The sequence below is a fragment of the Lipotes vexillifer genome, unplaced genomic scaffold (assembly GCF_000442215.2).
Source record: "Lipotes vexillifer unplaced genomic scaffold, Lipotes_vexillifer_v1.1 scaffold944, whole genome shotgun sequence".
Lineage (NCBI taxonomy): Eukaryota > Metazoa > Chordata > Mammalia > Artiodactyla > Lipotidae > Lipotes > Lipotes vexillifer.
The window spans coordinates 791,620-802,799 of NW_006785040.1; the positions used below are offsets into that span (position 1 = coordinate 791,620).

Here is an 11,180-nt window from a genome sequence, read left to right on the forward strand (position 1 = left end):
CCTGCTGAGGCATTCTGTGCTTCTCCCATTTCTCTGTGTGGCCAGCAGAACAAAGGGCTCTTTACTTAATTTGCTGCCAAATTCTTAAAATTTTCATGACCTCATTTAGAATAAAGCAGCTGAATTCAGAATTTGCTCTCATTTTCTTAAAGAACACTGTAAGAACACACTTTTCTTCCTTTAACTAAAAGGAAAGGGTAGTAACATCTACTGAGCCACTGCCATGTGCCCAAGCACTGTGCCACTCATCTCACCCATGTCACGACAGTTAACCCTCACAGCCACCCTGGGAGAAGCTTAGCCTCATTCTGAGGAGGACACGGGTTCATCTGGGCCAGGTAACCTGATGCAAACATCTCAAAGATTCCCCATTTCCCCTAAACTGGAAGACAGAGCTGCAGGCCTAATTAAACTCCTGAATAAACAAATTTTGCATGGCACTTGCTCGTCCTAATTCTTTTTTCTGGTGTTTAATCACAAAACATGGCTGAGGATGATTATACTAAGTTTACACTAAGTAAACATCTTACATTTTTATATATGCTCTGTTATTAACGCCAAGAGTTTTTCTGGATTATGTATTTGGTTACGAGAGAAATGATGACTGGGGGCAGGGGCACGGCACGCTGCACAGCATGTGGGGTCTTTGTTCCCCAACCAGGGACTGAACCCAGGCCCTCGTCAGTGAAAGCACGGAGTCCTAACCACTGGGTCACCAGGAATTTCAGAAATTATGATTTAACAGGATTGCTCTTTTGGTTTCTGAAAATTAAACACTTAAAAGTAGCTTTCTGAGAAATGAGCAAATGGAGACTATTCCTGTTTTAAATAAAAAGAGAACCATTCCATCACATAAAATTCTTTAAGTAGATTACTTACATAAATATTATTCAGGGAGGCACATGAAATTTTAGAAGCAATATTTGCCAACATTTAACACTCTTTACAAGTAGCATTAATTTGTTCCTTTTTAAATCTCACCCAACAAATCCAGACAATATAAATGGGAAAAAACTAAAATTCACAAAGAGATTGATTAGCCTCATAACAAAACGTCTCTTTAAATTTCAAACTCCCTTAATGATTTCAATTTTAAATATAAAATCTGATCTATTTTGATCTACACAGAAATGTTCAAAGACACATTTCTAGCACACAGCTATAGTCATAGCTACACTCAGCCAGGGTACACCGTCCCTCGCTTTAATTCACCATACCAGGCTACTCCACACAGGTTCCAGAACAGGCGTGATGAAAACCCAGCCGCTCCCCAGTCCTGACTCCACAGCTGATGCCACTCACCAGTCAGGGTTCTGTGGCACACCTCTAAACCCTTCTCAACATACTCTGCAGCCAGTCACTACCAACTGGGGTTGGCAAGCAAAATGAAACCTGATCAGCCCCTCATCCTAGAAGCCGCCCCTAAAAAACTCACTGGAAAGAGTACACTACTCTCCCTAATCTAGAACTAAGAAACCTAGGAGGAAAAGGAGCAGCAAAAATAGCTATTATAAATAATGGTAAAAAGCACAGGATTTAGAAGCCTCACTCTACCAGTTAGTAGCTGAGTGGCCCTGGGCTACTATCTGAGACTCAATTTACTTACCTATGAAATGGCAATAATAGATCTAACTCATAAGGATGCTGTGAATACATGCTAAACACCTGATAAACAGTAGCTACTACCTATTATGCGGCATAAAATCAGGGAATGTATTTCTAGAAGGGGCCTTAGGAGCATTCCAAAAAGAAAATGGACATTTATAAAGTACCTTCTACGTGTTAGAAGGGCCCCCAAGACAATAAATATTAGACAAGCATCCAGCCACGGGTCTTCCTCAAACACAGCCACGTTGTTTTCACCTCATCACACCCTCCTGGTGACTGAGGGCCTCAACCTCCACGCCCCACACACAGGAGCTTCGGATCGGCCAACAAAGAACGCATGATGCCAAGACGGCTCCCGAAGAAAGTCAGGTACGACTCTGCGAGCTACAAACCCAGACCAGACCCTGGTCAGGGACTGTGTGAGAACCAACACCAAGAAATACTTTTCATTACGTCCTTTTGAAAACGCTTCCCATGTCCGTAATGCATTAGCTCTAACAAAGAGGAACAATATAAAAAGACTAGAAATTCTCCTTCGATGATCAGTATGAATTAAAATCACGTTGAAGATAGTATAATTAATGAAAGGGCAGACTGAAAAACCTACAGTCTTAAGAAGCAGGCTCTTTCACCTTTCAAAAACCCCAATTTAATAAAATCCAAAGATAAATTATTGAATTACAGATAATGAAATATGGAAAATGACAAAAGAGAAGACCTTATTGATTCACAATTGCCTCACAGGTAAAAGTTCACCTAAAGAAACCTAATTTAAGCTGTAATATATTTCAATTTGTACATCAGAATAAGACTGCCAAGAAAATTCCGCTTTCCTAACAATCCTGTAGATACGTATTTTTACTGTGATCACTGCCAGAGCACAATTTCTAGAACAGCACTATGTACTGCGATAGTCCTGTGTCCTGTCTGAAGACCAACTACTGGAATGAGGAGACCACTGAACGCAAAGAATAGTTAATGCATTCGATGCCAGTTTAGGTTAGAAAAAAGTGAAAGAAATCAAACTGACTCTCTGAAAAGTAAATTTCTCTAGAAAACCTTATAAATAGAATATCTACTGTTATTTCTGCACTAACAGAATGAGAAGTAGTCCTGGGCTCATAGCAAAATACAAGAATGTGAACTGACAATGAAATGCTTCTATTAAACAAGTAACTATAAACCTGAAATGCATAAATAATATTCTGCACAGGTACGATATACAAGTCAATCCTCCCATATGCTAAGCCCCTGTCAGACCCTCACCAGGGTGGCTGATTCAGCTCCAAGCACACAACATAGCACAGCCCTGGGCATTAATGCCATGGTGCACGAAAGGAGAGAAGGAGCAGCAGGGACAGAAATAAAAGGAAAAATGAGAGCATACTTAGCACTTACAAGAACTGTCTCCTTTTTGCACAATGGGTATGTTACAAATAGTTCCTACCCACCAAAAAAAAAAAAACACACAAAAAAACCTAGGCCATTACGGAAACACTGTTCTGGTTCAGTGAGATACAAACAAACAAGAGACATTTATCCTCTGATAAGGTGAAAGTTGCCAACATGCTATTGGAGGAATTATTGGAATAAATCCTAATATACAGAACATGTTGGTTAACTAACTTAATACTGAAGAATTAAAAAGGGAGCTAAAAAACCATTTCAAAGTTTGGCAGACAGCTATTTTCATGTAAAATTCCTCTGTTGTTTTCCTGTGTATTGTAAAATTATATAGCATGATTTTGGAATATGGTCTGATATAAAAGCTTTCTTTTTTCCACTGGAGAAAAAAGCAAAAATTGAGGTAGATAAATTCTGCTGAGGTAGATAAATTCGTTAGCTGAAGGCTGCCTGTGGACAGCAGAGCTGTGCCCCGCACCTCCTAGTCTGCCGGAGCCCAGAGTGCCCAGGCCCGCACCGCACCACTGTGGCTGCCCAGGGAAAAGGCCTATTCCCAAACCATCGCCCCATGGCCCATCCTCAGAAGTTTCTAACTCAAGTAAAAAAATGAGACACTGACAAAGTATGATTAAAATACGGTCAAAAGCAAAAGGCCACACAGATACCGGAAACTGATGAACACTTGGGTCTTCACCTAAAGATAATAAATTCATACAATATTTAAACAATCTGATATAATACAGGCCATCTACTTATCAACATTTTGAGTCACCATGAACCGAGGTGAGAAACAACAGATTTGCTCTATCACAAATTTTCTTATGGCATGTGAAAAACTTCACACCTTAGTCTACAAACCTAGAAACAAGAGCAATTAAAACTCAACTAATTAAGCAGCTAACAAGGAGCTGCCCTTAATCCAGGACAGCAAACAACTCCTGCCCATTCCTAGTGGTACTGCTGTCCCTGGGTGAACTGAGAATTAGAAGTCCTTTTCTTTTTTTACTGTAAATATTTTGTGGTTTTAAAAGTAATCATCTGTAGCTGCTTTGCTCTAAGAGCCTGTGTCTTATGGTTCTCCCCCTTTCTTCCCCAGTTTGTAACACAAATTGCACACAATAGGGAGCTGAGACAGAGAGCACGACAGTTACTCGGACCAAAGAGAGTCTGTTGCAGAATTAATTATAATTAAAGCAAGAGATGAGTGTTACCTTCTATAATAAATAAAGACTATATGGCAGAATCAAGGAAGCAAGTATTCTACAGACGCTGACAGGAGAATCTCCTGCAATGGGAATCTATCTGCAGCAACTCTGTTTAGTTTAAGTACTGAATTTATCCAAACTGCAATTACTGTGCTTTACTGCAAATGATCTGAAATGGGCACTGTTAGGAGGTGAAGAAAGAAATGAGGGGTGCCCCACTTCTGAAAGCACATGGTAGGATCACACATGATTTCACTTTAGAATACTGTCAATCCCTTTTTCCCTCAAATGGGGGCGGGATGGTGGGCAATTAGCTTGAACTGGAAGACGGGAAACAGTCTTTGAAACAACGCTGCTTAAAAGCAACACAGAGACACTGCCCCCCCGCCCCCCGCTGCCACAGATGCTCCCTGAATCTAAAGCTACACACAACAAATTATGTGTTCTGTGGTAAAGGAAATTTTATTTTAAAAACAAACTCGATGATGCTAGCATAAATTATGTATAAAAAGAAGCTAAAACTGAGAAACGTCTAATTTAGGAACTGTCACACTGGTTTTTCACTAAGACTCAAGAGACAACTGAAACATGGGTCCCAATTGGAAGCAGGATTTAAAGGACAATTCTTACACCAGCTTCAAGTGGGGAGAGGCTGGTCCACATGATTCTAAGACAGGCAACTTTACTTCCCTTCCTTCAAAAATCCTCTCTGGGAGTTAGGACATACTAAGTGAAACATAGATTCCAAGAGGCACTGGTGACCTCGTCAACTTACCCCGCCTGACAACTTAATCACCCTGACCTTGGAGCTGACGTGCGGCCCGTCTCCGCCACCGCTGTTGGCCCGGTGCATGACAGTCCTTTTCGCGCCAGGCTTGACCTCCGGGGGCCGGCCCTGGAGGGACGCGGCTCGAGCAGTCTGCAAGGGGGGTGGCGGTCCCTCCCCGTCTGCAGGCTTTACCTGCAGGACTTTGTGCTGAGCTGGGCACTGAGGTATGGTTCTGGCCTGTCTCAAATGTTTCAGTGGTTTCATCTGCTGTCCTTGATACTGCGTGTTAGCACCAGATGGCACAAAATTGGATGTTTTGGGTGGAACATTTGAAACAGTGGCATCTTGGTTTTTCACGAGAAGTCTGTTTTTCACATGCGGTCTGACCTGTGCCCCCGGGAAGGGTAACAGTGGGTTACCATTGGTGGGCGACGGTGCCGACAGCTGCTCTTCCTGCCCGGCCAGGGCTGGTGGGGGGCAGAGCTGCTGCTGCTGCTGCGCCAGCCTCTCGAGCAGCTCCTTCTTCCTCGCGCCGGCCTGCTGCTGCCGCCGCAGCTCCTTCTGCTTCAGGATTTCTTCTCGGAGGCGCTTCTGTTCTTCTATCTTTAAGCGGTATAACCTCGTTTCTTCATCTTCATCAGGAAACTGAAGCAGAAAACACACATGGTTTAGAGTACAAGGCTAGGTGATGGTTCCAGTCTGTTTCAGCAAACTTAAGAAAAGGCACTTTCTAAAAACCCTTTAATTCAGGATTGAAAGAAACCATTCAAAATCTGCTTATAGACTTTAAGTATAACTCCTTCCCCTGGGGAGGGAAAAAAAAAATTACACAGCTAAAGCTAATTTGGAAAATCTTATCAGAATATTAAAAATGAAATAATGTAAATTTCCACTCATTTACAACTTTGAAACCAATTAAACTATTCATTTAAGATATCAAAATATGTTTGAAATGGAAACTGCAACAGTAGGGAAGCCTCGCTGTCACACAGGTTTTATCTGGCTCTCCTCTGACGAACCAACAAAAGGTGGGGTGTAAATGACCTGAAAGGGTCTGATTAGAACTATTGATTTTTCGTACAGAATTTTCAGCCTGATCTCAAACTCATTTGTCACAGAATAATTGCCTATAATGAACAGCACAAGTCAATCTCTCTGACCTTGAACTCATGCACTCTCCTCAGAATCAAAATGCTGCCAATTGCAGTGTTGGAATATTAATGGTATATAAGGAATGCCTTTAATATGCCAGTCCCAAACCATTCTGAAAGTCTATCAGAAGAATCTTTGTAAAAGTCCAATAATTTTCTTAAAAAAAGCATCCAGGGGCTTCCCTGGTGGCGCAATGGTTGAGAGTCTACCTGCCGATGCAGGGGACACGAGAAAGTACCCCGGTCCGGGAAGATCCCACGTGCCGCGGAGCAGCTGGGCCCGTGAGCCATGGCCGCTGAGCCTGTGAGTCCGGAGCCTGTGCTCCGCAATGGGAGAGGCCGCAACAGTGAGAGGCCCGCATACCGCAAAAAAAAAAAAAAAGCATCCAAAGAGGAAAGTTTATTAAAAGTTTAGCATTTGTTTAAAATTGTAATAATTTCCTTTAAAAAAAAAATCATAGATATCATCACTCACAGATCCTTTGCAAAAGAATATAATAGGATTTACTCTATCTAGAATTCAGCTGTTAGCAAATAAACCTTAGAAGTTAGGAATTATAAGACCAAAATGTAGCTGAAGAGTTGGCTAGTGCCCCCAGAGCCTGTGCACTTGACCTACAAGACACAGAGCCAAGCCCCCTCACTGGGGCTTGCTTGTCATTTTAGAAGCAATCCTGATCAACTCAGTCACCTAATTTCAAAGTCTAGGACAGACCTGAAACAGAAAATCTTAAGTTGGCTGAGGGCTACACAGAGCTATAAGTGACATTAAGGGGAAGACAGAAAAGCAGAAGTTCAAGAAGTACAGGGGCCAGGGCATTCTGGGGAAATAGTAACAGGTTCAGAGGACCCACCGTTTCAAATGCAAGAATATTTAATATTCCTAGGATTTTCCCCAGGTAATCGAAAAAGAGTTAAAGTATGTTCAAGAATATAGGTAGAAATACTTCTAAATAGATTTGTCCTTCATTATATCATTACCAATTGGGTGAATATAAGAAGATAAACCACACTAACCTAAGCAAAACAAACAGAAGATTTTAAAAAATAAAAAAACCACTTTACTCCTGGTCCCATTCTATGTGCACAGAAAATTAAAAGCAAACAAATTAAGACACACACCACTTACACTATGGCCACCTACAAGTTCCACTTCACGCACAAAGCATCCAGTTTATCCTACAGAAGACTTCTTCAGAAGCCTGCTTATTAACTCAACTATTATGAAAGGGACAAACGTGGCTAGTGGTATGCCTAAAAAGTCACTTTTCTCTTTTTATTTAGCCACTGTTACTACAAAAGTATATGTGACTTCATTTTTGAGCCAACTCCATTTACACATATGAGTCAGGAGCTAGCTATATAAACTAAAAGCAGGATAAAATTTTTAGCAATGATTTCTTTTTATAAACTATCCCAATCCCGCCTGTAAATCTACATGATTTTTTCATATATTGATTTTAAAACCGAAATGTCACCCTTCTTCTAATAAGATGTTATTAAACGTTAACTCAGTATTTTCACTTTATACTTACATTTCTGACTTGGAAACATTACATTACAGCTGCTATAATAATTTATTAGAAGAAAATCTGACACCCCCCCACACACTTTAATTGATTGAAAGGCAAAAACCAGTTAACGCTTGTTTTTATCATGATTAAGGGCTTATATTCTCATCTAAGGAAACTTTGTGCCATTATTTTATCAAGTTAATAGATATACTTACTTATTACATTATATATATCATTATTAACGTAACTTCCACGTACTGGTCTCTTGCCACGTCTCAGGCACATACACCCAATAGTTAAGGAAACTGAGGCTTGGGATAAGTGAAGTAACTGGCTCAGAGCCGCACTGCTAGCGACAACGGATCATTCCAAGGGCGTGTTCTAACCTGTGCTACACTAGATGCCTATGCTTCATTAGAACCTACATTATACAGATACTGCCCAACTTTTGTATCTATAATTCCAGGGAACATCCCGCAATGGAATCCTGACCTCAGGGAAGCATTAGACAAGCGCATTCACTTCTTTTACAGGAGACCAAGGGCCTCAAGGGGTTTGTCTCAGGCATAAATTTTACTGACGTAAAGAAATTTTTTTTTTTAAATGTAAAAGTTCCTGACTAATACTGCATTAACACTGAACTGCCTCTAAGCAAAACATAATCAAGTGGCCAAAACTAAACCAAGGTGGGCTTCCCTGGTGGCGCAGTGCTTGAGAGTCTGCCTGCCGATGCAGGAGACGCGGGTTCGTGCCCCGTTTCGGGAGGATCCCACATGCCGCGGAGCGGCTGGGCCCGTGAGCCATGGCCGCTGAGCCTGCGCGTCCGGAGCCTGTGCTCCGCAAATGGGAGAGGCCGCGACAGTGAGAGGCCCGCATAACGCAAAAAAAAAAAAAAAAAAAAAAAAACTAAACCAAGGTACAAATAACATCTCAATTGGAAATCATGTAGAATACTGACTTGCGTTTATTATTTATTCTTACAACATTTATACCTATTTAGAAATCAGCAATAATATACACAATTCAGAACAAAACACCCCTCCCCATCTTATTTAAAGGTCTAAACTCGTCCTACCTTCTAGAAGTTCACAGTGTAAAACCAGAAAAGCCACAGGAACATAAGAGTAAATGTAAGGGGTCAGCTAACTATGGTCCATGAGCCCATCCGGCCCAACACTTGACTTTGTCATAAAGTGCTACCAGAACACAGCCATGCCCATTGATGTAAGACTGTCTATGTTTGCTTTTGTGATAAAACAGCAGAGTTGAGTAATTCTGAGAGACAATTTGGACTATAAAACCTAAAATATTTGTTATCTGGGCCCTTCAGAGAAACAGTTGGTTAAGATCCCTGATATACACAGATTCTGTAACACACAACTATAACTGTATAAATATATGAATACAATCTGATACAGTACCAGTGAGAATGAAAGTGTACCTTATATGAATATGGCTGTTAGGTTAAAAGAAGGTGGGATGATTTTGTGAAGAACTCACCGGGTGAGAGTGAACTGAGATAAGAGGTACAGACCTTGATTATAAGGTCTCCCTGTTTGAAACCAAACATTATTTTTTAATTAGAAAAAGAAAAGTCCTACCTCTGGTTCTGTTTTTGCTTCCTCTTTAGGCCGGCCCACAGGGCTAACTGGCTTGACTTTCACATCAGCCTTCCCCTGCGCAGTCCTGGGCCCCACCCCGGGCCTCGTGGGCGGTGACGTGCTGATAATAGGCTTTACTTGAGCGCCGGCTGGTGCGGAGGAGCAGCGACTGTTACTCACTTCTATAACATGTGAGGGTGCTATTGGTAATTCACGCAAATTACTGTTTCTTGGAGCAGTTGGCTGCATTTGCTGCATTGGTCGTTTGGTTACATTCTGAGAAGTTGTGTTCTATCATCACAAGAAGAAAGAAATTCTAATTACAACTGGAAACTTGGGAGAAGAAACATAAAAAGGCACATTAGATTAAAATATTTTTAAAAATCATTCTAACTGAATAAGTGACTTCTCCTTTGGGGGGCAGATACCTTCCTGTTGGTAAACATTTTTTCCCTGCATAAATGCTTTCTGCTCTACATAGTAACATACCCTTACTGATAAGGACTGGGGCTGGGAAAGGTACCATACCTGCCTACAGACAGGATCCTCTTTATGGATATTACACCAGGTGACTTACAGGATGGGGACAAACATTTTTAACAGAATCAACAGTGCAACAAGGACTCCCGCACAAGGAGTCAGCTGGGTTAATGGCACCACCACTGTCAATGGGTCCCCTAAATTGAAGGTAGAACAAACAAAGAAGGAAGCATTAAGTTAGTGCCCTAAGAAAAAGGAGAAAGATGCCCATAGCTCTCATCGGGGAGGAGACCGTCAAGTCATGTTCACCCTGAGGATTCTTAACAGAGGCCCAACGCCTAGAGGAGTGTGTAGATCTGTGAGATGGCAGGGGGAGGACTGCATTCCACGGCTGCTCAGCTCAAGACTGGGGGTGTTGTCTACCACTGTTCTTACAAAATGAAGCCCAGGTTACAAAGCACCCTCTCCAGATCTAGAAATCCTTTCTTACTTCTTACATCGTTTTAGTCTCAATGCTACTTTAAGAAACAAAGAGGCAGGTATGAAAAAACTGAGATTAAAAGCAGCTAAGTGACATGCTTGAAGCTCAGGGTCAAAAGGACCAGTATTAAAGGGAAAACGCAACTATCTCACCTTACAGCCTGGAACTCTAACCCTGAGCCTCTTTACACGGTTAGTTATTTAATGGAGGATAAGACAGTAACCGTGACTAGTCTTTGACTTTTAAAGCGACACACATCTCCCAGTCTCTTTCAATGCATGACAAGCCATACGTCTGCCGATGGTACTCGAGAGCGTAACCTCACAGATCAATGCAGTCCATCCCCCACGATTAACTATAAGCTCCATGAAGGCGGGAAATGTGTCTCTCTCATTCACTGCTATATTCCCAGGAACCAGAGCAGTGCCTAACAACAAAGGATATTCAAGAAATTCTTCCTGAATTCATTTACTTGTGCATTCACTGCCCAAGGAGATAGACAGCCACTGGCAAAGGTAGAATGATTATCACCCAAAACTACTTTCTGAAGTCATGCATCAATTACTAAGGCCATCTTGCACTACAGGAGGATCTAGACACACAAGGCCCCGCGACATAAAAGGTGCCCCTGGAAGACAGCTGAGGAACTGGACACTTACATGCCTTAGCCCCTGGCGCTGGGGGCACTGCGTCCGACTGCTGCTTGGCTGAGGCGGCCCCGTCTGCATGTGAGGCCTGAACTGGGGCTGAGCCGCGGGCATCAGGGGCGGGGGAGGAACAGAGAGGTGGTGGTGCTGGTGCTGGTGCGGGTGCGGGTGCGGGTGCGGCGGCGGCGGCGGCGGCGGCGGCGGCGGCTGGTGCTGCGAGGGTGGCTGGAGCGGGGGCGGGAGCGGGGGCTGCTGCTGGGGCTGCGGGGGGGGGGGCAGAGGGGGGGGCAGGGGGCCCTTCCCAGCCAACAAGAGAGAAG

The 11,180-nt window shown here is 42.6% G+C and overlaps 1 protein-coding gene across 1 annotated transcript in view; it reads right to left on the reverse strand.

The window, feature by feature from the left end:
* RBM33 (RNA binding motif protein 33) overlaps nt 1-11,180 on the reverse strand; it is a 113,418-nt gene that overhangs the window by 21,777 nt on the left and 80,461 nt on the right. Inside the window, exons 13-15 of the mRNA XM_007457182.1 lie at nt 10,873-11,078; nt 9,253-9,543; nt 4,993-5,631 (exon numbers count right to left, since the gene is read on the reverse strand). Of these exons, the coding sequence (XP_007457244.1) occupies nt 4,993-5,631; nt 9,253-9,543; nt 10,873-11,078 (1,136 nt within the window). The remainder of the gene's footprint in view (nt 1-4,992; nt 5,632-9,252; nt 9,544-10,872; nt 11,079-11,180) is intronic.